At 46.1% G+C, this 26,446-nt stretch overlaps 1 protein-coding gene across 2 annotated transcripts in view; it reads left to right on the top strand.

Moving 5' to 3' along the window:
- PARD3B (par-3 family cell polarity regulator beta) overlaps positions 1-26,446 on the top strand; it is a 2,030,765-nt gene that overhangs the window by 1,115,199 nt on the left and 889,120 nt on the right. For both annotated transcript variants that reach the window (XM_069225990.1, XM_069225989.1), the window contains one exon: positions 5,764-5,946. In XM_069225990.1, the coding sequence (XP_069082091.1) occupies positions 5,764-5,946 (183 nt within the window). The remainder of the gene's footprint in view (positions 1-5,763; positions 5,947-26,446) is intronic.

Here is a 26,446-nt window from a genome sequence, read left to right as displayed (position 1 = left end):
AGCATCTGAGCATCGGCCTACAGACACCACCTCCTTTTTCTCATTCATCTAGACAACTGCAATGGCCTCCACGTGGGCTTTCCTCAATAAATGTTCAACCTTCTGCAGCAGCTACAGAATCTGCAGCATGACCGACAACTGGGACCAGCGGACAAGAATGTATTTAACCTGTCCCTGCTCACATTCACCACATTCAAGTTAAAGTCTGAGCTTTATAAGTGCCTCACCTCGTCACTGAATCAATGCACTACCAAAAAGCCACATGTTTGTCACATACTGTAGCTTATTACACATGCACTAGTGATCTGTACCTTCTCCTCTCCATTGACCAATCAAAGCCAGTTAGCACTAGACACTGTGTGCATTGAAAGACATCTTTTCAAGGGGGGGAGTCAAAACCCTCCCTAAATCTGCATAGCCCAACCTCACCCACTAAATTTTGTTCGTCCTTCTCCACCAGACCCCAGAGCTCTAACAGTCAGCTCTTCAACTACTACCACGAAAAGGTCAGTGCGGAAGTTGCTGCCTTAAGTTATTAGGCCTTAGTCTTGTTTCAGGTTTTCTTTCTACTGCTAGGCTACATTCTGCAACAGTCTCATAAATATTAATTGAGACTTAAGGCAAGCATTCAGGTATATATTTGACTATTCACCACATTATAGAAGGAAGGACTTCACTATAGCTGATGGTCTGCGGTGTGTGGATCCCGGGCCAAATTTGGCAGTGAAGCTGCAAAAGGAAGGACAACATATTTAGGAAACAGAAGAATGACTAAAAGTAAAGAAAGAGACAGAAGAGGAGGACTAAAAAGATGACACATTCCCTAAGCAAAAGGAGATGTCATGCGGCACTCTCCAGAGAATGCAACCCGAAAGTAAAAGGACGGACCAACAAGCAGACAGATGGGATGGAAAGCAAGAGAGATAATAGAGTGTGTGGCACAGAGGAGGGGAAATCGTGGAAAAAGGCAGATTCTGGGATTCAGGACCGGACTCGGAGATCTAGAGCAAAAGCAGTCCAATGGAGGAGGAGCCCGACAACGAACCAGACGAGTGATATGAGGAATGGTGATTGGCTCCAGGGATGGCTGACACGTAAGTACTTGCCACAACTCTGGCAGATTGGAGACTGCCTTAATGGCACCTCTTCACAGGCACCGAAAGAGAAAATAGCGCGTCAGCTCATCATCACCCTACTAACCCTAATTACTCCTTAAAACCTGAGATTACTGATTACAGCTTTTTCCTCCTCTTTCCTCTGTCCATGGGTAAGGAGGGAAAGGAACATTAGAGAAAATCGGATGCAACGTGACGAAGCCGAAAGAAGATGGAAATAAAGAAAAGAAGAGTATTTTTTCTCTCCAGAAGTAATGATTTTTTTCCCCATAAGCACGCTTACTTGCTAGCCTGTTCTGTTAGGAATGACACCCACAGGGGGACACAACGCTCCTACTTGGAACAAAACTGAAAAGACTAGACTGAACCAATGAAAGGCAGAAGATTTTCTTTTTGCAAACTATATACATAGAATACTTTAAAGTACATAAACCCATAAAGCTAACGCATCACTATGAAGTTGCGTGTCCATTCATCCCACCCCTTTACATACATGAGTTTCCCTTTTGTGGAAGCTCTCAAGGAATGTGCCAAATATTGAAACCCGTTTTTTAGACTCCTGCATTGAATGCTACTTTTGCAACCTTCTCCCCTCCTTATCAAGGAGTTTGTTTGGTCTCAAATCACACACTTAACAACAAAGTGCGATCACACCAGGAGCAGCGAGCCGTGGCCTAATCACTATAAGCACTTTCATATAATGTCTTTTGACCCAGAAGAGGTCTCCATCTTAGGAGGGTCAGACCTCTGCTGCGCTTGTGATCCTCACTCATTTACTTACCTTCTCTCAGTCAGTCCATGTACCGAGCCCTAGCACTTAGCTGACCTTCCCAAAACGGGCTCTGTTATACGCCTTTCAATCCTATGCGGTGCCTTCCAGTGGACTGGGGATTGCATTGTGCATCTGTGACCAGAATGAAATCTTAAAGTTCATAACCCTGTCTGGGCCTGCGAGCTGTTTCACAATATCTCACTTTTGTGGTCAGAATATAAAACCAGTCTGCTCTTTGTTACCCAGCGCAGCTCCAAAAATCAACTTACTGACTCGGTGAGGAGAAGAGATATAGCCTCATAACAATTTGTCTTCAGATGAGCTTGAATAGCATCATTGCTCATGAGTTTAAAGCAGTCATCGCTTTTTCACCCTGCATATTTCCTGTTCACGTACCAGGCCTCGGGCAAATGAAGATGTGTCTGCCGCCTCCTCGCGAAGGCAGTAAGCACAGCACAGCAAATGGATATGGTACTTACAGAGAACTCTTTCCATCATTTGTATCCATGGATAAAACTTCAAGCACAACAATTCTTGCCGCAAGTTGAAGGAAAGGCCATTTTGTTTTTAGGGTTCTTAGACGGCCTTCAAAGCAGGAGTGACATTAGGATTGAGATGCCGATTTAATTACACTTTTATCAGTGATGTAATAATAGGCCTCAAAACCCCAGATTATGCCATCAAACTAACACCCTAGAATGCCTGTTGCTGGTGGTTGTTAGATAGAAGGAATTGGCCAAGAGAACTGTGTTTTTTAAATACAGGGGCAAGTTAAATTACGTTGCATTGGCTACTTGTGGAGTCTATTTCAACACCTGGGGAATCTGGTTAAAGAATGACTTTTTGGGCCATCCCTGCATCTTGCAATTAAGGCCAAGAAGCAAAGGTAGTGACTGGTGCTGCCGAGTGACCAGGTTCATGACACTTCCAAGAGACCACCAGTTAGATACTCAGGAATTGGTTCAAAAAGACAATCTTAAATGCTGATCCTTCTCTCCCTCCACTGTAAAGACAAACTTCAATTTCTAATTCTTTGGATTTCTTAGAATAGGTTGCCTTTCAGCCTCTCCTCCCTGCATCATGTTAAGGATCCGCATCAGATTAAGGATTCATATGATTGATCCGAAAAAGTAAACACATTGATCTTTTTTTATTTGTGCCACTATAAAAACAAACACTGACAAAACCAATAGGCCTTGCCTTTAAGACCGATTGGCTTTGCCAATTATTTTCAGCAATTGTGCACGGCATCTATGAAGAATAAAAAAAAAAATGCCTTTCATGTGGCCAGCTGCGTCATTTTGTAGGCATATGCACATGTCTATATTATGGCACAGCCATTTTTTTAAATTTGCGATAAACTATCTAATTTGGATCAGTAACTACAAGGAGAAAACATGCTAACTTTTTGTAAGCGAGTGGAGTGGAAGCATCGGAAGGGGGTGGAACCAACATGAGAGAGGAGGGAAGAAGCAACATGAGGACATGGAATCAACAAAGAGGCAGGGGTGTGGAGTGGTAGCGCATGGTGAGAAGCAATGTGGAGGGTGCGGGGGCCAAGCAGATGTTTGAGAGAGAGAGAGCGCAGACGATTGAGAGAGTGAGAGAGAGAGCAAAATGGAGCACTGGGTAGAACAAATGCACGAAAGAGAGCAGCGCGGAGCAGGTGGAAGAGGAACACATGGGGAGAAAGCAATAGGGGCTAGCACAACATGGCGAGGGAGAAGCACACGTGATGCAGAGCAATACAGAGAACAGAGAAGTACGCAAGGGCTCAAATAGAAAATACATGTGGTCCAGTGGAGAGCTTAAGCCAAACGTAGTACTTGAAAAGCAAGCATTGGAAGTGTAGAAGCTCGACAATAGAAAGATATGGTAAAAAGGCTGTGCCAAATGTGTGAGACAAATTCAAGATTGACAAGCAGAGACCCAAATAACAAGAGTGACAGGAAAGCCAACAGACAGTAAGCAATAAGTGGGCTGCACGTTAGATCACAATATGTCTCACAACAGGCAGCACATGCGCTGTCTAGTAGCTGAGAACTAAACCGACTCAAATCACTTGTAAAAGAGTAAGTAAAGTTAAGAACAATGTGCACTGCATTCCTTGAAATATTTAAATTAGAGCAGCCTATAGATTAGTGATGGCTTTGTACCCCCGGGGCTAAGACTGTTCAAGCTGGCAAACCTGCCCAGCCTTGGCATCTGAATAGACCAGTAGAGAAACTCACAGCTTGGAAACCAAGAGGTAGTCACCTAAGGAGGCTTTCCACATGTCCATCTCCCACATCACCCCAACAAACGGGACTGGCTGGTCTAACTTGAATCTGAGAACGATTCCCTTTCCTGTAAACACGAGAGGGTGTATGTAACACCGTACACTAATGGCCCCACTACAACTCTAGACCACTTTGGAACACCACCCTGGAACAGATGTCCACCAAAGGAGCCTTCCGGTTGCCACATGAGGTTGGAAGTCTATATACTCCTTCTGTTCTTCTACCAAGTCACTGGCGTACCTGTGCCTCATGTCCTCATGTTGGTAGCCACAAGTCCATTCACGAATGTAGAGGCACCCAAGCCTTACCACCGATCCGCGAAGGCAAACATTGTGTAATTTTGCCTGTCACTCTTTGCTGTTTAGTGCTACGTTCTTAATTAAGATAGATTATGTAGCTCTTGAAGTGTATCCGTGGTTTGTGATAATAAACAAATACTTTTAATCAGTTTTGAACGTTTCACTACTTTCATTCCGACCCCATGTATGTTTTGATCTGAGGGAGATGGAGCCCTGGCCACACAAGATGACATGATGCCTGTTCAGGAGACTGAAGCACCTATACATATGTTGATGATCGTTCTTCAGAGAAACAGCCGAAGTTACTCCCTACTGACAATACTGAAATTAAGGGGAAGCTCCAGGTAGAACATAACGGATCAGGAAAGGAATCTGGGGTGAGGGAGGTGACTGGCACATTTACTTGTATGGATGGATCTGCAAGACCCACAACTTATCAAATGGATTTGTGTGTGTGTGCTAATATAAGGCCTCTGCAAGCTATTCAGGGAGAAGATGCAAGCAGGAGAGAAGGCCGAAAAGAACTTGGCTGTGGCCTTCTCAAACAAAACGTTTCCACTCTGAAATTTGTAGTACGATGATAGCATAAAGGCAAATTCTGCTGTGTTCTTGCTCATCACACTCTGGGTCTGTGTGCATAAAGAGAGCTTAAGTTAATAAATAGACAATGGCAGGTCACAACATTAAGACACACAACCCCAGTTTGATAGTAGCATCTGTAGTTTATATGTACATATGGTAAAATGAATAATGCCAGTACAAATTGCCCTGTAAGGTTTGCCCTTTTTACTGATACTCAAGGCCTAATATTCCTAGAAAGTGTGGATTCTGGGGCTGAATCACATTCTACAAGAAAGCTCAAGCCTCACTTGCCACAGCCTGTGTGGATTGCAGTGAACACATTGTATTGTTGCCCACACATTTCGAAAAGTACACATTCGGGTAGTCTTAAATGTCAATAAAATGTCAAACTACTTGACCACTCGATTTCCAGTTTATAGGTCTGAAGTGTTAGAGGCCCAGTCAACCAAGCCACCAACTATAAACTCTTTAGAAAAGATGTTGTTATTATTTCGACAAAAACTTGAAAAGAAAGAGAACAGTATATGACTTGTTACCTTTTATAAGATGCACATGTTCTACAAAGATTCTGAGCTTGACCACGTGCACACGAGCTCACTAAGTAATACACTCCTCAGTCTACTCTTTAGTAACTATCTTGCAGCATTGGCACTTCTCTAAGATTTACTAGACCTGCACTAGATGTCCTTCTCATTTCTCTTACTCCTTTCCTGCAGGATGGTCGCCTCAGGGTGAATGACAAGCTGCTAGCAGTGAACGGAGAGTCTCTCCTGGGGAAGTCGAACCACGAAGCCATGGAGACGCTTCGAAGGTCCATGTCTATGGAGGGAAACATTCGTGGCATGATCCAGTTAGTGATACTGAGGAAGGTTGATAAACATACCGACGGAAACCACAAGGTAATATCCATATACATTTACTGTTACTGAAATTGGTCTGATTTTTCAGGTGATGTAGTTTCTTTCTACCCGCTCCTTGCCTAAGGGTGGCTTTCTGCTTGTGGCCCATCATGGAGATTTGTGAGCAAGGGCACATTTTTTTGTTTGTTTTTGTCCTCACACCCCTACTTCGTGGTGCGATGCTACTAGTCCTCTGTCAGCCAAGCAAACATCTGCATTTGAGGAAATCCTTGCAAACCAGGCTTTTTTAACCTTGTAGCAGGAAGTTCAGTTCAGCTGAATTCTGAGTCTTCATTGGCTTGCTGGCCTGCCGGGACCATCACATACCTGCTCTTCACTAAACTGCAGTAGTATGCATTGGCTTTGTTACAAGCATGACTTTCAAGCGAGCGCATGCATGCTGAGTAACCTCATGTGGTACCCTGTAGACAGGTTGAAAACAGGAAAAATAAATGCCATGATAATGGAAGGATGTTTTCTTATTTTTATGATGTAGCCCTTCATCCACATCATGCGTGTTGCTATCATGTGTGCTTTTTTGAATATTTTAGACAATAAGGACATTGTCAGAAGCAGGTTAACAAGGTGCTTTAAGCAGTCTTCCACAGCTGATAATAAGACAGTCACAAAGAGTTTATTAATCTTCAGCCAAGGTTTTGAGGGAAAAAACAGGTTTTCAAGGTAGCCGGAATGTGTACATATATTTTCCAAATATATTGGAAGTCGCCTGGGGGAATTCTTGAGGTGAAAGCAGACACAAATCCATTCTAGATCAACAAGACCTATGAAGGTGGGCAATTCAGCCATAAACAACCTTTTCTCTAGCGCCCCCTTCACGAGAAGGCCAGGGCCAGCAGTGCATTTAGAACTGAGAAGGCTGTGATTGCTCAGTGGTTTTTAGATCGAAGAGACTATGTAGTCTGTTCTCTCCAGTTTGGTCTGACTCATGTTCAAGGTTATCTGTTTGGTCTTCTGCTGTCTGGTAGGCTGAGGTTCCCTTGATCTTTGCTAGAAGATCACACTATGCATCAAGCTCTGGGCTGCTCTTTGCTGAGCCCCACCTGATTACAATTGCACCCCTGCATTAGTGGGTAGGATGGTCGCACCGTTTTCAGTATTGACCCCGAGGTCGTCTTCCTTACAAAACTTTTGGTGTGTGAAATGATTGAAAGCATTTTGGGTCTCGTGGTTCTTTTGCTCTTCTGTTGCAGTTTCGGTCCCCCGCAGAGATAATATGTTTACTTTGTTTGCATTTCACATTTTAAAAAAGTACCTCCTGCAGGCAGTTGCACTGTGAATGTGTGGGGTGCCTGGGGTCTGAGTAAGGTTATGCGCCAGTGTAAGGTTACCAGGTGGTACCATGTACCAGGTGGCCACATGTGATAGGGAGCACATTGTTCCTCTCCTGAGCTTTCATTTGCCAGTCCAGTACATTCTGCGTGTGGGGGGGAGTCCTTCACTCAGTTGACCCAATCAGGGTGTTGTTCTACATCTCATGGTTTTGTAGAACGTAAAACTGGACTGACGTAGAGTATTGCCAGAGCCACCGAAAAACTGGATTCTGTGGCTGCAGTGTTTTCCACATAATTATGTATTTTCTGAACTTGCAACATAACCCAACATCTGCTACATAATTCGCAGATTTTAAAAATGTTTTGAGTTCAGACGGCTCAAAAGTTATTTAAAAAAAATACATACACCTTCTACCATGCATTGGCAGACTCATTACAAAGGTTACCTGGTCACTTTTTAGTTTCTGAGTTGTTAAACTCAGATGGTAACTATTAATATTAAAGTGATGGAACGCCTGCCCACATTCTGTGAAGATGTGTTGCAAGGGTAAAATACTGAAACTGTACTTGTACGGAACGCCATATAATTTGCCTTTTCTTGTTACATAATTTTAATCACTATGCCACATAATTCGTTTTACCATTGACACATAACGCCGGTGACCTTGGGTATCGCCGGTGAAAACACCTGATATGGTGTCCTTGGCCCAGTGCTGTTCCCAGTGCTTAATTTGTGAATAAAAATGTGCTGGTGCCCAAAAACCTCCTCTTAAACATGCAGTTGCTGCAATTAAATGTGCAAACACAGAATACTGAGGTAGCATAATCCTGAAGCCATATCAGGCCTCTTGAATCTATTTACAGCCACTCCCTGCCCCTTCAGCCCACTCTTGCAGCTTTCTCCCATTGTGACGCCTTGCCGTTTTTCTCTTCCTCTGTCTTTCCCATACGTGTCCTTTGCTCGCAGCACATGCTTGAGGAGGAAAAATAAGTGCTGGCCCTCAAAAATAAGTTCCAGACTCAAAAATAAGTTCCAGCCCTCAAAAATAAATGCTGGTGCTCTGTACCCAAAGCCACCAGCACAAATTAGGCACTGCACCTGTGTGTCACAGAGCCCATGTTTGTTATTAATTCTTCTAAATGTTTCCAGGGTAGCCTGTTGATTTTCATTCGCCACTCTTTCAGCCGCACCTCAATAAAGCACCCGTCCGAAGCGAGCGGCAGCTGATTCGTCTTTATTATTTTTGCAGACTGCTTCCCCTGTGAGTGCTAAACTGAAACAATAACTCCATATCCTGAAAAATAACCTCTGCCTCGCTGGGACGGATGCATCCCGCATATTTTATGCAAATTTCCTCCATTCGAAAATTTATTTGACTATTTTATTTAGTGTTGCCATAACTGTATGAGGCATATTTACAGACTATTGGCATAACTAATATCCGCTGGTGATGCAACTGATTAATTCCTCCTGAGCGTGCTGCAGTCCGAGGATGGAATATTGTAAATTTAATGAGCGATTTTCTTTATTTATGGCTATGGGTTCTGCATCGCAGGTGCATTTATGCGCGGAGCATGATTGATAAGCACAATAATGTGCCGCCCGCGTGGCCCGCTACCTAGATGGCGCGGATAGGCAGGAGAATGGCGCGAGCAGGCAGGAGAATGGCGCGAGCAGCTGCGACCGCCAGAGCTGCCCTGCCGACAGACCCGCGTGAGTACGGTGTCCTCGCGCCACAGCCTGTGAAGGCATTTCTGAAGTCTATATTTGCTTGGATCACAAGTTCCGCTCTGTCCCCATGTCTGAGAGGAAATGTACACGCTGGTGTTAGGAATGTTCTCGGATTACAATTCCACGTGTTTTGCTAAAGGCTGCTCACTGGTTTTCCGATGGCAGTGTGGCACTGACTTCATCAGAGTCCCCAGTAATCAGACCCATCTCCTCGCTATATGAATATGCGCTAGTTTTTGTCTGTTTCCGATTGCTTTCAGGCGGTGTGTGCCCCTTGCAAGCCCCCCAGAGCGCATTCCTCCTAGGAAAGCCACCAGTGCACACAGCTTGCCTGTCTCCTCTTTATCGATGTCAATGCCTTGGCAGCTATGAAGTGAGTTTGGGCAAGCTTTTTTGCTATGGTATTGCATTCTTCCAATGCCCAGCAGCATGCATATGTCAAACTGTCAGTATCTGCAATTGTGCTGTGTAGGCTCCTGGCGCTGACAATTACAGGTGTATCCCAGTTGCAGGCTCTACAGAAGTCAGCCCTATAGGCAGCGTTGCTTCTACAGCTTTGCAATGCTAGGAGCCAGATTGAATCTAACATTCTTTCTCCTGTCCTAGCTGTAGATTCCTACAGCAGCTTTGGTAGATTGAGTGGAACTACCCGTCCGCACCACAAGGCCTTTGTTCGGGCGTTCATTTCAGTTGAGCATCATTAGGTCTCAGAGAGGCTACAGTGAAAAGTGATGCAACCCTGAAGCAAAATCTGCGCCTCAACTTAAACATTTGTTTTCAAAACCTATGTGACAAAGAAATTGGCAACAAAGAGAAATGGGATAGTAAATCTGTTCTGCTCAATTGGTTACAAAGTCTGAATTTTTAAATATCTTATGAGGTTAAGGCACCTGCTGCAGAGATCTTTGGGTTCCTAGTAAATCTGAGAGAATAATAATAATGGAAAGATAACTTTGGTGGTTAACGCATTTGCTGGAAAGATCTGTGTTTTGTCTAGTGCCCATTTTAACTCAAAGTAGAATAGATTGTTAATGTGTATCCTGAAAAAAGCACATCATGTAAAATGTAGACAACAGATTTTTATTTCATGTAGACGGGTAAGTGCGCTACTGCTTTTAACACAGACATTTCATAAATGGTATTCCTTCTTATATAGCTCAGTGAGCTATAAATGATGATGTGACTCCTACACCTTGTAACCTTTATTGTCTTATGTAACATATCCTGAACAATGATGTACAAATATGTGATTGAATGTCAATGTAATGAGCGTGTTTGATTTAAAGCGCTCTGACACCCTGCACTTTGATGAGTAGCACTACAACAGGAAAAAAAATAGTGGTATTTAAATTGTTGTTTTGTGTAAATACCGGGACAGACCCACACATCTGATATTCTTACAGCAGTGCATGCATATCACTACATACAGGTACTGCACAAAGTCAAACTGTGCCTCTCTTAAGTACTTGTGAAGTGTTAAAAAACTGTGAGCCTTTGTTTCCCCTCCACTGCATTTACAGCTAGATGTTAGGTCTGAAAATTACACCAAGACACATTCAGAGTTTTACGGTAGGGCCCAACTTCTTCTTGGCAGGGTGGTCATTGCCCACCCTTTGAAAATAGTGGATGGACGCCGTCCACCCATATTTACCCCCGACTTGTGCCCTGCTGGCAGACAACAGCGTGTTGAGCGCTCCAGAACATCAACCACAATCTCTTTGGATACATTACCGTCAATGGATTATCAGAAACTATTTTACCCTGGGTGATAGTAACTCTTTTAATTTAAAAAAAGAAAGCTGCTGTCAGAACCTTATGTTAAAACAGCAGATATACCTAAGACAACCACAAGAGTTCTTCATCATCCCATGGAGATTTACAAGATTCACTTTAATTTATCTACATATTCAGTGACATATGGAGCTTCAGCTTACAAGCAGCTCCATGTCTCAAGTTCAGACCCACCTGCACTTTGAAGAGGGGGCATAGATCTCCTTGCAGGCAGGTGCAGTGAGTGACTGCACCCACCTGCACGGGGTTATCAGGGTGGGGGTCATGGGGCCCCCCATTCTACCCTCCAGAGAGCTGATTTCGAGGGGTGCACTGACAACGTGACACCCAAGGGCCTGTTTAATTCTACACCCACATCCATAATAGGATGTGGGTGCAGAGGCAAAGTCATTCCCTTATTTGCACGGGGCCACAGAAGTATTACAGAAAAGAGCCTCACATGCATCTGTAGCACTTTTGTTGTACCATAGTGCCTGTGGGCACACAGAGCGGGCTCACACAGCCATTGTGCCCAAAGGGCTCTATACCTAATAAAGCCCTTGGCTGTCTAATGTGCTGGGTGCTCCTAAAGAGGACAAAGATTCTGGATAATTCTGGAGCATGGCTTTACTCCCTTATTGCCCTGATCTTTATCATTAACCCAGATCCATAATCTAGACCGGATCATCCAGCAACAGTCAAACGTGCAGATCCAAAAAGAGGAGACCAACAGGTCCATGTGTGGCCATTTGGCTGTAGGCTTCTGAACTCAGTTGCCCATGGGAGTGGATGTCATTGGCCAGAGGTTGTCATACACCCTCTTTCTAATTTGATAAGCAGCCGGTGCTACAATGTCATATGTCCACCTCACACACCAGGACACCTCTTAAGAAATAATTCTCTAAGCTTTATAAATTTTGCAAATCAAATCATATCATAGCCCAGACCTAGGTTTCAGAAAAAGACACGTCACTGTGTGCCACTTGACCTTGAGCCACTTCCTCAACAAGCTGCCTCTGGTAACGTCGAGGAGAAATGTGTTTGTAATACCAAGAGCTGATAAAGAAGAGAAACCATACAAGACAGTGTGTCTAACCTTGCACTGGTGAACAGAGTGGGGATTTTAAGAGATTATGGAGCTATCCATGATGCAGAAGGAGAATTGCTAAATTATTTGAGTTCTCGTCCGCCAGATAATAAGATGATTCGAGGCCTAGCCAGTCTTTGTGATAAAGGGTGACAAATCTACCAAGGGTGCCAGTAACGTTTTGTGAAGGCCGTATTCTAAATTGGAACTATCAGGATGGCGATCCTAAGGAACCATTATGCATCAATAGGTGGAGATGTCAAAATAGGTGTTCTGAAGGTCTATAGGCATAAGGAAAGTTCCTGGTAAAGACAGTGCACACTAGGGTTTGTCTGTCTTGAAAGCGTGCCCCTGGCATGCTATCTCGCCCTTTTTTGGTGTGTGATGGATCAGAACAGTTCAGATGTTTTCAGTAGTAAAATACAATCTGGTCACTAATTCTTTCAGCAAAACAGAGACAATGGTCGATTTTTTTTTTCAGGAGCTGTTGTATACCGTGCCTCATAGCAGGTCTATTTGAGAGATTCCTGATTTACTCCATTCCTGAAGAATTGTAATGGGAAGTACTTACGGAATTAGTACTTGTTCGAAGGTGGCAATTTCATGGAAAGGGTCCAAAGAATGGCCTTTAAATTGGGTAGGATGTTAAATTGCATAAAAAATGTAAAGATAATGTCCCACTAGAGTTTAAGGCTCTGCTAGGGATCGGGATCAAGTCAAATCAAATCAAATCATTAACATTTATAAAGCGCGCTACTCACCCGTGCGGGTCTCAAGGCGCTAGGGGGGAAAGGGGGGGTTATCGCTGCTCGAACAGCCAAGTCTTTAGGAGTCTCCGGAAAGCGGAGTGGTCCTGGGTGGTCCTGAGGCTGGTGGGGAGGGAGTTCCAGGTCTTGGCCGCCAGGAAGGAGAAAGATCTCCCACCCGCCGTGGAGCGGCGGGTGCGAGGGACGGCAGCAAGTGCGAGGCCAGCGGAGCGGAGGGGGCGGGTGGGGACGTAGAAGCTGAGGCGTCTGTTGAGGTATTCCGGTCCCTTGTTGTGGAGGGCTTTGTGTGCGTGGGTGAGAAGACGGAAGGTGATCCTTTTGCTGACTGGGAGCCAATGCAGGTGTCTCAGGTGTGCGGAGATGTGGCTGTTGCGGGGTACGTCGAGGATGAGGCGGGCCGAGGCGTTTTGGATGCGTTGCAGGCGGTTTTGGAGTTTGGCGGTGGTCCCGGCGTAGAGGGTGTTGCCGTAGTCCAGGCGACTCGTGACAAGGGCGTGGGTCACGGTTTTTCTGGTGTCGGCGGGGATCCAGCGGAAGATCTTGCGGAGCATGCGGAGAGTGAGGAAGCAGGCGGAGGACACGGCGTTGACTTGCTTGGTCATGGTGAGAAGAGGGTCCAAGATGAAGCCGAGGTTGCGGGCGTGGTCTGCGGGGGTCGGTGCGGTGCCGAGGGCCGTGGGCCACCAGGAGTCGTCCCAGGCGGACGGGGTGTTGCCGAGGATGAGGACTTCCGTTTTTTCAGAGTTCAGCTTTAGGCGGCTGAGCCTCATCCAATCTGCGACGTCCTTCATACCCTCTTGTAGGTTGGTCTTGGCGCTGGCGGGGTCCTTGGTGAGGGAGAGTACAAGTTGGGTGTCGTCGGCGTAGGAGGTGATGATGATGTCGTGCTTGCGTACGATGTCGGCGAGGGGGCTCATGTAGACATTGAAGAGTGTCGGGCTGAGCGATGAGCCTTGAGGTACGCCGCAGATGATCTTGGTGGGTTCTGAGCGAAACGGAGGGAGGTAAACTCTTTGGGAGCGGTTAGCGAGGAAGGAGGCGATCCAGTCCAGGGCCTGGCCTTGGATCCCGGTGGAGCGTAGGCGGGTGATTAGGGTGCGGTGACAGACGGTGTCAAAGGCAGCCGAGAGGTCGAGGAGAATGAGGGCGACTGTTTCACCGTTGTCCATCAGGGTTCTGATGTCGTCTGTGACTGAGATGAGGGCGGTTTCCGTGCTGTGGTTGGTTCGGAATCCGGTTTGTGAAGGGTCGAGCAGGTTGTTGTCTTCCAGGAAGGTGGTCAGCTGTTTGTTGACGGTCTTTTCTATTACCTTGGCTGGGAAAGGTAGAAGAGAGATGGGGCGGAAGTTTTTCAGGTCGCTTGGGTCAGCCGTAGGTTTCTTTAGTAGGGCGTTGACTTCAGCGTGCTTCCAGCATTCGGGGAAGGTAGCAGAAGAAAAAGAAGAGTTGATGACGGTCTGGAGGTGCGGGGCGATGATGTTGTCGGCTTTGTTAAAGATGAAGTGCGGGCAGGGGTCCGAAGGGGCGCCGGAGTGGATAGAGTTCATGATGGATTTGGTTTCTTCCGTGTTGATGTGGGTCCAGTTGTTGAGGGTGATGTCCGGGGAAGCGGGTTCAGTGGTGTATGGTTGGGTCTGGTGTCCGAAGCTGTCGTGGAGGTCGCTGATCTTGCGATGGAAGAAAGTGGCGAGGGATTCGCACAAATCCTGTGAGGGCGTGACGGCGTTGGCGCTGGCGCTGGGGTTGGAGAACTCTTTGACGATGCTGAAGAGTTCTCTGCTGTTGTGGCTGTTTTTGTCTAGTCTGTCGGTGAAAAAGTTCCTTTTGGCAGTGCGGATCAGGTGGTGGTGTTCGCGTGTAGCGTTCTTGAGGGCGGTCATGTTGTCAGCGGTGTGGTCCTTGCGCCAGGCCTTCTCAAGGGCACGACAAGTTTTCTTTGATTCTTTGAGGGTGTCAGAGAACCAGAGAGGTTTTTTGGTGTTGGTCTGTCGATGCGTGCGTTTGAGGGGAGCAAGGTTGTCAGCGCAGTTGGAGATCCAGTTTGTGAGGTTGAGAGCTGCGTCGTTGGGGTCGGTGGTGAGGGTGGGTTGGTTGGCGGCGAGAGCGGAGAAGAGTTGCTCTTCAGGGATCTTGTTCCACTGTCGATGAGGGATGGGTTGAGTGCGGAGGTGGGAGGTCTCGCGTCGGAATGTGAAGTGGACGCAGCTGTGGTCGGTCCAGTGTAGGGCAGAGGTGTGGCTGAAGAAGACGTGTTTGCTGGCGGAGAAGATAGGGTCGAGCGTGTGTCCGGCGATGTGGGTGGCGGTGTTCACCAGTTGTTTGAGGCCGAGGTTGGCGAGGTTGTCGAGCAGGGTGGTGGTGTTGGGGTCGTTGTTTTGTTCCAGATGGAAGTTGAGGTCGCCTAGGAGGATGTAGTCCGGTGAGGCGAGGGCGTGCGGGGAGATGAAGTCGGCGATGGCGTCGCTGAAAGAGGCGCGAGGTCCGGGAGGACGGTAGACGAGGGATCCTCTGAGGGTGGTCCTTGGGTCGGTGCGAATCTGAAAATGCAGGTGTTCAGCGGCGAGGGGGGGGTCTTCGGTGGAGGTGGTGACGCTGATGGAGTCTTTGAAGATGATGGCGACACCTCCTCCTACTTGGTTGGTGCGGTCTTTTCTGGAGATCTTGTAGCCTTCGGGGATGGCGGGTAGCGATGTCTGGAGCAGAGGAGGCGTTCATCCATGTCTCCGTGATGAAGGCGACGTCCGGGGCTGTGGAGTCCAGGAGGTCCCAAAGTTCAACGGCGTGCTTGTGGACGGAACGAGCGTTGATCAGGATGCACTTGAGGTGGTTGATGGCGCGTGGGCTTGTGGTCGTGGTAGTTGCGTGGTGGAAGATGCGTTTGCAGGAGTTGCAGGCGAAGGGTCCATGGGTGTGTTTGGGGTGAGCTAGGAAGCAGGTTTTGGAGCGCCCTGGGTTGAGGGAGTGGAGGGTGGTGGGGTCGTAGCGGATCAGCGGGGCTTGGGGGAGCTGGGGACCAGGGGTCGTGGCGCTGGGCGCGGGCCAGGCGCGGACGGGCGCAATAAGAGGTAGGAGGGGGGGGAGGGGTCAGCTGGGGGCGAATGGGAGCTGGGGGGCGGGGGCGTGCAGGAGGTCGCGGCGGGAAAGCGCGAGGGAGGGGGGGGGGGACAGGTAGAGTGAGAGGAGCTGGGGGAGGGGGTTTAGGGTGGAGGAGGGTGAGTGTTAGGAGGTTTGGAGATTAGGGAGAGAGATAGGAGTAGGGTTGTGAAGATAGGGGAGGGGGGGTTGTAGAGGTGGGTGAGGGAGAGAGGTAGAGTGAGAGGATAGGGAGATAGGTAGTAGAGGGGGTGGCGGGAGGGGGGGAGAGATAGAGAAATAGATAGAGAAAATAGATAGAGAAGTCGATAGATAGGGAAATAGATAGATAGACAGATAGGTAGGTAGGAGGAGGTGGAGAGTGGGGGAGTTAGATAGTGAGATAGGGAGCTAGAGAGATAGGAAGATAGGAGGAGTGAGGGAGGTAGATAGCGAACGGGTTAGCTAGGGGTGAGAGAGGGGGAGGCGAGTGAGGGAGGGGGATGAGGAAGGAGCAGGAGGGCAGGCTCGGGGGAAGAAGACGGAGGAGGTAGAAGAGCCGAAGACAGGAGACCAGAAGACAGAAGACCAGAAGACAGAAGAACAGAAGACCGGAAGAGCAGAAGACCGGAAGAGCAGAAGACGGAAGAACAGAAGAGCAGAAGACAGAAGAACAGAAGAACAGAAGATCGGAAGAGCAGAAGAACAGAGAAGAACAGAGAAGAACAGAGAAGAACACAGAAGAACCGAGAAGAAGAACACAGAAGCACCGAGAAGAACAGAGAAGAAGAACACAGAAGACCGGAAGAACACAGAAGAACAGAAGGGAAGAACAGAAGAACAGAAGAACACAGAAGAAGATTGCAGAGGGGGAGCGAGGAGGAAGAGACAGAGAGGAGGAAAAGAAGCAGGAGCAGGAGAGAAGGTGAGTGGCGCGGGGCAGGGCGAGGGGCTGGGAGGAGGGGGGTACTTACAGTTAGGTGGGTCTCAGGAACACAGGAACTCGGGAACTTGGAGGAGCTGCAGCGGCAGGGGGAGCGACCTACCCTTGGGTCAAGGGTCGCTACCACTGTCGCGCAGCGGCCGCCATAAGAGGTAGGAGGGGGGGGAGGGGTCAGCTGGGGGCGAATGGGAGCTGGGGGGCGGGGGCGTGCAGGAGGTCGCGGCGGGAAAGCGCGAGGGAGGGGGGGGGACAGGTAGAGTGAGAGGAGCTCTAAACTAGAGATGGTGAGAGGAGCTCTAAACTAGAGTTTAAGGCTCTGCTAGGGATCGGGATCAAGTCAACCTCTGGCTCTTTTCATTTTGGAAAGACAACACTGTCATTTTGTCCCCTTTGCGGAAGTTTGTGAGGTATGTAATGCAGACCAAAAAGTGCCCTGACAAGCCATAACTTAATTTTGCATGGTATTGAGCTTCTGTGTTTTTTGAGTGCAAATTGTGTTTGTCCAGATCACTGTCCCCTCACTATTTTTGACCATGACTGTGTCTTTATTTCCTCTGACTTCGAATGTCCAAATATCAAATGTAACTCACCTAATAATTGTATTCATACAGTTGCTAGCATTGTATTAAAAAGGCATTCCTTCAGAACATTGGGTGTCCCTATTATTTTTGTTAGGAAATCCTGCATCAACAATAACTGCAAGAATAGAGCTTTTCTTTCAGCTAGCTGATATCATCAATCAGTTCATAGAATACTGCCATCTAATTTGACAGGTATTTAGGGATTACATTTCTACCCACAGTCTGTTGTTTGGGGTCTTGAAGACCATACATAAGCAATCTTTTAACCGCAATTGTGTATAGCAAGATACCAGTGGTGTCCTGAGAAATGTACAGAGATCAGCCACATCTTAGCCAGAGTTTATAAAGCGTTTAGACACATTTGCTTGAAAAGGAGTAGGAAAGTATATTTAACAAATGCTTATCCACATTTTACTCAGGAGTAGATCATGATTGAACGATATATGGTCTGTTTTTCTGGACAGAACATGGTCACAGTAGGTGAGTCACAACTGATGACCAAAATTAGAGTTTAAGGCCTGAAAGAACCCACTTCCTTTAGGTTCTTGAAGGTAATTGCCCTTCTTAGGTTCTCATAACCCTTTAACAGATTGAAATTGCAGCTTGTAGTTCCCTAAAGAACTCCATTCATGAACAACATATATACATTTGGAATTTCCCGAAACATGCTTTTTGTAAATAAAAGGAGTCCGAACTCTTTACTGTATTAATATTGGCCACGGTAGACATGGGATTATCCAAATCCTGTCAGTTTTTCTTTGTAATGCAACAAGAGGGGGGTTTAGGGAGTCGATAATAAGCCAATAAGCTGTAATACACCCTCCCAACTGCTTTATGAGCAAACGATAAGGTGATACTCCCTCGTATGATTGATCCTGCCTAAGGCTGAAGTGACCCCTTTGTAATGAATGTGGTCATGAATATGGCTCCTGGTTGGCAAATGTATGTAAAAGGATGCTCATTTACGTACATTCGTCAATGATGAGCCACAGTCCAGATCACATTCCCACCTATAATCCTGTGCAGGTTTGCTCATAAGAGGCAGTAGATCCTCTGTGTATGTTCACTGTTTCAGCCCAACTGACAACATTGGTCTGCTTGAGTAAAAAGCTAGGTTTGGGGCATTCATCTGCAGCAACAGTGCGGAAATTAATTAACACTTTTAACATAGTAATTTGCATAACACAGCTAGGCTGCATGCACTCGAAGAATAAGTGTGATACATTAATCAGCTCAATGGTACTCATTTTTTATCAGCTTCAGAAACAGACTGGATCAGCCCTAGGACTGAGTCCCAGGCTTGCAGGTTTCTGAAAAGATGTTCAATTTACAGAGCTTTTTTGCCCGAAGTGCAATGTAGGTTTTAATTACTGGAAAGGGTGCAATGTCTCTTAAAGGGTGCGGGGGAAGTTGAAGAGGCGGGTGAGAGGGGCATGGACCATAAAAGACTCAATGGCCTGTTCACATGTCCTTGAAGATAAAGTGTAGGCAGTCGGGAGAATGGTATTCACCTGAAACTTGTTGAGTTTACAGACATTGAACACCACCTCGCCATCATATTTTGTGTTTGAAGACTCTTGATAGTGCAGAGTGAAGACACAGTTACCATTTATTGGTGCATCCCTGATAGAATATTGTTTATTCTTATAGGTGGAGTCCATAAAGGTAGTTGTAGGTGTTGTAACTTTTCAACCCAAGCCATGTGAGTTGTGTAGTCTGCATGGTGGTTTGTATTGAGAGTTTGGGTCTTTTAGCCGCCTAACCTGTGTCAACTTATGTACGCCGGTCCTCAAGGTGGATTGAGATAGCCAACTCTGGTTTATTTTCCTAAAGGCCATGTGTAGCTGGAGTGGGGAGCTGTACTGTAATGTTTCAGCTGGCTGTTGTAGTCCCAGAAGTAATTTTCCTGGTGAAGGGTTATCATCTACTCTTGATGAGCTTTGTCCCTTTCACTTGGTTGACAGATATTTCTAGACCCTCCCGCATGGCCATGACCATCATTGCAGTCCTCTTGTGCTTGAGTCCAATCCTTTGTCCCCAGTTTCACTTGGCTATGCCTTGCATTTCATGCTTTTTTTTGCTCACCTCTCCCCACGGATGACCCATTTCCTGTTTGTTCTAAGCCCAAAAGATAGGTTGCTCCTGGGGAGTTTCACATCCTATTTTCCCTGGACTAAAACTAGATAGAGACCCTGCTTTCTTCCACTTTATTGTGTATTTGTAATGTTTCATTGTTACTGACCTGTGCATTTCTACTATACTCCAATAATAATAGCAAATATTGGTGAATATCTCCATCTCTCGCTCTGACCCAAATTCATAACTTCATTAGATGTTAGCAGCAGCACCGAAATGCTTAACATCAGGCTGCTAGAAAAATAAAAGATCCTACTGAGAAATATCGCGTTTCCCAGTCAAAACATATATATAATGTTTTGATGTATGAGTTATCTAAAGAGCTTTGACGAGCTCCTCATAAAGAATACATAATGAATTCGTGATTGAATCAAATTCGTTTTAAGCAGAAATTAATTGCGTAGGATATTCTGTAGGTTCAATTTTAATCCCATTTAGGTCTGAATTTCTAGCTTGGAAAAAAGTGGTTTGCGAGCTGTCCTTTCACCTACCCCTCCCCCAATTCATCTCCCCCCTCCGACCGGTGCATCCTGGCATCTTACGAGGTGAATATCTTCAAACTATCCATTATTTTTTTATTGGCCAGGACACTAATGGAGGCCTGCATGACAGCTTTGTTTTACTAGCTGAACACTTTAATTAGGCTGCTTGCTGATCAGTTGTTGGGATATTGATTGTGTCATTTATCAAAGAGTTGGGAAAAAGAGATCTTTTTCTGCATGTTTGCTGGCTCATTCAGAGCACAGTGATCTGAACTGCAAGTCCTGCTGAATTCTGCCACAGCCTGGATTTTCAATTGGAAGGGGACGCTGACGAATACATATGATTATGGAGCTTTCTTGATGCCCTCTAGGGTAGAAAAACTCAAAAAAACATGATTTAATTCCTTCTGCCAGTGGATGGATGAGTGCAGAGCGGTTGGTTTAACCTCATACCTATCCAACCTGAGGTTCTGATACTTCAGTGGTGGTGGCAGTCAGGAAGGGAGCAAAACACTGCCCCATAGCAAAAATTCAACAACTGCAGATATGTCGAGTCAAAATAAACATTTGATATCTTGATCATTTAAATTGGTTCCCTAGAAGGATACTGCTTTTTTTAAACCATCCACATCGTAGGGCAAATGTGTGTCTGTAGTTGCATTGGTTTATCTGAATGGAGCATAGAAGGTTCAAAACCGAATGCACTCTCACTCACGGGCCAACAGATAAGAGTAACATGCGACCTATCCATCGACAGCCCTTCAGTTGTTCATCAGGGTTATAAAGCTCTATGTAAGTTTATTTGCAAAAACAGTCTCAGGACGGCAAGGGCACAGGTGCCACCTACCTGCAATTTAAGAACATTCTGCCTTTGAGCCAACCAGTTGATTCTGAATGCACAGACGAAGAAATTATTTGTTTCCACAAAAAAGACCATGTCGCTGCTGTCCCGTCCCTTCATTTTCCCCTTTGTGGAAAAGTATGAAGTTTATAAGCCCTCTGTCTAGTCGATATATGTACATGCAGCGTGTCTTTAAAAACTGAATACATATAGGGCCCGTAGAGATATAGCAGAAGGTCTGCTGATGGAGGTGAAATGAAAGACACTCTGAAAGAAGGAAGATTGTTTTTGTGTGAGAACCAGCATAGGTCCACCAAATTCAGACCTTTGCTGCAGTCTCTGGTGTTGTGATAAAAACAGGTTTTGACCATTTACATGAGAAGCTCCATAGTCCCTTGTTGAGGAGCAGGTAATATTGTTAACCAACTGATTGGTCCTCATTTTATCAACCACAAAAGAGTGAAGGTACTAATGGACTTGCTGAAATTGCAGCCAGAGGCATGCAGGTCCCCTACACATGTCAACAGAAGACACTATGGTGGGCGACAGCGTGGCAGAGCACGACCGCCAAACTATGATCACAGAGGTGAATGGGCTGCAAAGCAACCAGTTCACCGCCTGTACCACCAGGGCGGTGTGACCATCAGGCCGAAGGTGTACTACCTTCGGCCGGCGTTCCGACTCATACCACTGATGGTATTATGAGTCTCCTTTCTGCAAGGGATTTCCTGGCAGCAACCCCGCCAGGAAATCCCTGGCAGAAAGGATACCAGCGACAGGAACTAACATTCCTGTTGCGAGTATGTGACTACCCCACCCCCGAAACAGCCACAGCTCCCCTACCACCTCCCCGAACCCTGTAGACACCACCCTCCCCTACCCAGGAACCCCACACATACCCCCATCCACGCATGCACACACCACACACACTCACACATCCACACACACATATATGTCCACGACACCCCGCACCCCCACAGACACGCTTTCGCACTTTCCCACAGATACATGCACACACACACAAATACACTGCCCTCCATTCACCCCCCCATTCACGAACACAACACTCAAAATCCCCCATCCACTTCCCCCTTCCCTGTCGGACGATCACCTTACCTGCTCGCGGAGGTCTTCGGGCAGGGAATGGGGGCCATGGGGCCTGCTCCGCCGGCACCGCCCCGTCACCACAACACCGCCACACCGATTACAAAGTTGTAATACAGCGGGCGGTGTTGTGAAGATCCGGCGGTGCCAGCGGAGCAACCTCCCCTTGACCGCCAACCGCCAGTATGGCTGCTGGCGGCTCTCCGCCCAATTTATGGCAGAGAGCTGCCAGGAGTCATAATATGACAGTCTCAAGACCGCCAACACTGGCAGTCTCCTGGCTGGCGTGACTTTGGCGGTTCACCTGTTTTGACCGCCGTAGTCATAATGAGGGCCTATGTACTGAACTGTATCATTATTTCCTGAAGCTGAAATCTTGCCACGGGGCGGGTGCATTCACTTTTAAACGTAGGGGAGATGATGTATAACCACTTGATTGGTGGAAATAATTGTCATGATATGCAGCACAAAATGAACTAATTCACAATCAAAATTGTTTTATTACTGAGCATTTTTTCTAAACATTATTGTTATTAATTCTGGTAAAATAAGTTCTGTGTCGGACTATGGGCCTCATTACGACCCTGGCGGTCTTAAGACTGCCAGGGCCGCGGTGGCGGTTGGACTGCCACCAATGTGGCGGTCCGACAGCCACATTACGACCGTGGCTGTTGCATCACGATTCGACCGCCAGCACGGCCACTTCTCCTCCACTGGAGGTGCTGGCGGTCCTAATCTGCCAGGGCAGCTCTGCATGCAACGCTGCCCTTGGGATTAAGAGTAGCCCCGCCATGTAAAGGCTGACAGAGACGGGGTGGAGGGGGCCCCATGGAGGCCCCTGCACTGCCCATGCACTTGGCAACGTTGTGGGCTGTTTCCCGCTGGGCCAGTGGGCAGAAACCCTGTTTCCCTCCGCTGACCCAGCGGGAAACTCACAATAGGGGCCGCGGGAAGGGGACTGCACTGGCGGCAACCTGACACCCAGTACATATGTTTGAGTTTATACAGTAATTTAAATGTTTTTTTGTCTGCTATTCTATTTATTTAGTATGCTGGAGTTGACCTTCAAAAACCCAGACCTATATAGGTAGGTTTGGCTGTCTATCCTCTCAGGCACATCTTGTATGAGTTAAATCCAACTATGTAACTTTGTGTGTTTCTGTAACTGACTAGAGCAAGTTTGAAGGAGTTAGAGAATCTAAGTGTGTGTATTTAATTGTGAATCTTTCTGAAAAGTAGTGTATGGGTTTAGACAACCTACCCCCCATGGTACATGGTCTACCCTTGTATCCATCAGCCTAGAATCAGTCTTTGTGGTAACTTCAAGGACCTGTACAAGCACTAGCAAAGCCAACTGGCATGATGCTTACATGTGAGAGGTGACAAAGCGATAAAAATGTCTACTGCAGAGCACAGCAATTAAAATTGTATAACTTTGTATAAACAGTGCATGAAAGAGACACAAAATTAAATGTGTGATGACAGTGTTTACTTTTCAGTAGTATAGTCGCCCCTCATCGTTTTCAAATGAACCAGTTGGATACACCCATCAGCCAATAAAAAGGTGAATCTAATACTTCTGTGGTCAAATCAAAGATACGATTGACAATGTCTTGCCTCAATAGCGGTAGATTCCTGGGAGAAATAAGTTACTGGCTGAAGAAGCTCAACTAATTACAGGCCAAACCTAAAAACTTGAATGAGATGCAGAAGAGGAGCACATATGTGAATTTTATAAAATCCCACACGTGTTCACTTTGATCATCAAACCAGAGATGTGCCAAAACAGCATACCACCATGCACTCCAGAGTGCACATTACACACCGTGTTAAGTACCACAACCAATGGTATTAGACACCAGCCTAATTAGCACAGAGCATTACCACTTACAGAACAGTGCACCACCGCCCTCAGCACATTCAACTATAACCTTAGGCACATTGCACCACCACCCTCAGAACAGTGCACCAAACCCTTAGCAAAGTGCAACAAAACTCACTGTATAGTGTAACCCCACCAGTGTCATTTTGCACCATCATGCACAGTCCAATGCTCTGCCACCAGAAAAGCAGTGGACAATCACCAGGAGCACAGTGAACTCCAACCTTTGGTACTCTTCGCCATCACCCTCGGAACAGTTTACAACAATCTGTGGCACAGTGCACCGAATCCACTGTGCACCATTTGACACCACAAACACTTTCTTCCACCATACCTAGTTGATCCCGATTTTGAAGCAATGGTAGGTTAACACATTTGAAAAGCACAACTACTTTTTTCTTGATGCTATGTCCTTCAAATTACCCTCAGTTCATGTCCTCATTTTTCTTTTGCAGAACCCTAAAGCATACTATGGACTTTTCCTTAGTAATTGAATGTTTAAGTTTTTGTTGAAAAATGAACAATTATCACTATCTTTGATAGATAACTCTGCCATATCAATGGAGACTTTATCAGCTATGCACCCTGGAGAGGACACTACCATGATGATAGTTATAATGAGAATAATTTGTAATGTGGTCATATCTGTTTGACATCCAGACATGGACGGGGAGTTTTGCTGTATCCGGTAGTAACGTAAATATAAAGTCTGTTCACAGAAAGTGGAACAGTGATGAAATTGTGGACAATTTCTGGTTGTCGGATGAATAACAGACAATGGACTTTAGGTTCAAGTTACAAATAGTTTGTGTAATTGGTGGACATTTGGGCAACCATCCTCAGGAAGACACTCAAGAGAGCTACATTGGTTGCCAGAATGCAACTCTAAAGTTGGACATGAGATTTTTAGCATAATTCAATATATGGACGTCTTTCTCTCCCCCTTTGCTAATTTGAGGTTTCTATAAAGTATTTTCTGGTCGTAAAATGGGAGTATGGTCTTAGCTAAATTCTAGCTTCCTATTTGATGCAGCTGAAATATTGCAGAGCTGGTGCAAGAGCATTTTACAGGGAAGGGAATTGGCTTATTTTGGTTGTGCCACCTTAGAATAACAACCCCTTAAACAATATGGTATCTTTGGAGTTTTACGTTACCACTGTCAAATGCTCACTTGGATTGTATCACAAGAAATCTAGAGAAAATGTTTATGTGCCTGAATGAAGGGTTTGAAACTACCTCTAGTGTTGCTCACAGACCTTCAAATGTGTATGAGCACCATCTTTATATCAATGTCCAAGCCAGAAGCCCTCACCCTTCATCTGATAACAACAAGCTTCAGCTCATGTAATACCAAGGTTCATATAAAGGTTAATAATACATTGAACAACCGTCCAGTCATCCATCCTCCGGCCCCCAAGATCCATCCATCTGTATTCATCCATCTACCTAAATCCATCCATCCATCCATCCTTCTGTGTATCCATCCCTCCATTCAAGATCCATCAATTTACACAGATCCATCCATCCATCGTCCATCCATCCAAGCACACTTGGTCCATCTATTCATCAAGCTGTCTAGATTTATCCAAGAACCCACCCATTCATCCTTTCTTACATATCCATCCATGCACCCACTAAGATCCATCCATCTGCCCATCCAGCTATTCCCCACCTAGATCTATCCATTTTCACAGATTCATCCATCCATCCATGCACACACCTAGCAAGATCCATCCATCCACTGACCCAGAAAACTCCATCCATCCAGCCTGTTTTATCCATTATCCAAGCATCCATCCATTTATTATTCCAACTAGCCATCCTTGCACCCACCAATATGCATCGATCCATCCGCCCTCATAGATCACTCCATCTACCCATATTCATTCACCCATCTGCCCAAGCCCCTATTCCATCATCCATTCACCCATCCGTCCATCTGTTCATTCATCCATGCCAGCACCCATGTCTATCCATTTATCTAGCTAGTAATCAATTCATCTATCTACCTAGGCATTATTCAAGATCCATTAATTCTCCAATTATCTATTCAGCCATCCTCCCATTTATACCCTCTACATCACACCCACACTATTCACCCACTCATCTTTCTAACCACCTAGTCATCCATCTATGCCTCTGCTGATCCACCAATCCATTAATCCCAACACTTATCCACCTTAATCAATAATAATGAAAACATCAAAATGTCCAGGTCAAATGAAAACCTGCAATGTAAGTAAAAATCTTAGTGCCAAATTATATAAGCGGAAAACAGTAAAACATTAAAATAAATGGGAAAACCATAATAGAAGCCAGGAAAAAAAAAACACAAGCAACAGGCTAGAGCTGTTCAAATGTCCTAAGTTATTCAGTGCTCAATAACCTTGGACACTGTACTGAAAGCAGGTTCTGAAATCTGCACCACGGAGCTGCCAGTTGAATAATATGCCAGAAAACTGTAAAAAGTGACAGTGTCAAAATTACGGACAAAAGCTGTCAGTTGTCAGCTCAGTAACAGACAACGGACAACAGGCTAGAATTACGGAGTTTCCGTGTAAATTACGGACAGGTGGTCACTCTACTTGCCCCCCTGCGCTCTTTGTTGTTCCCCCCACCTTCTACTCACTCTCTCCCCTCATGTGCTGCACCTTGTTAGATACTTGTCCCCACACCACGCGCTCGGTGTTGCTCCCTTCTCCCTCCACCCCATTTTTTTTTAAATGTAATTCCCATTGTCATTTGTTTCCCCGGACTATTCTCTTTTGCTTTCCCCCATCGCCGCCTCTTCACCCGTTCCTTCTTTTCTC

Source organism: Pleurodeles waltl, chromosome 3_1 (genome assembly GCF_031143425.1).
Source record: "Pleurodeles waltl isolate 20211129_DDA chromosome 3_1, aPleWal1.hap1.20221129, whole genome shotgun sequence".
In the NCBI taxonomy this organism is placed as follows: domain Eukaryota; kingdom Metazoa; phylum Chordata; class Amphibia; order Caudata; family Salamandridae; genus Pleurodeles; species Pleurodeles waltl.
Note: the sequence above shows the minus strand (reverse complement) of the source record. Positions and strands in the feature narration are given on the sequence as shown.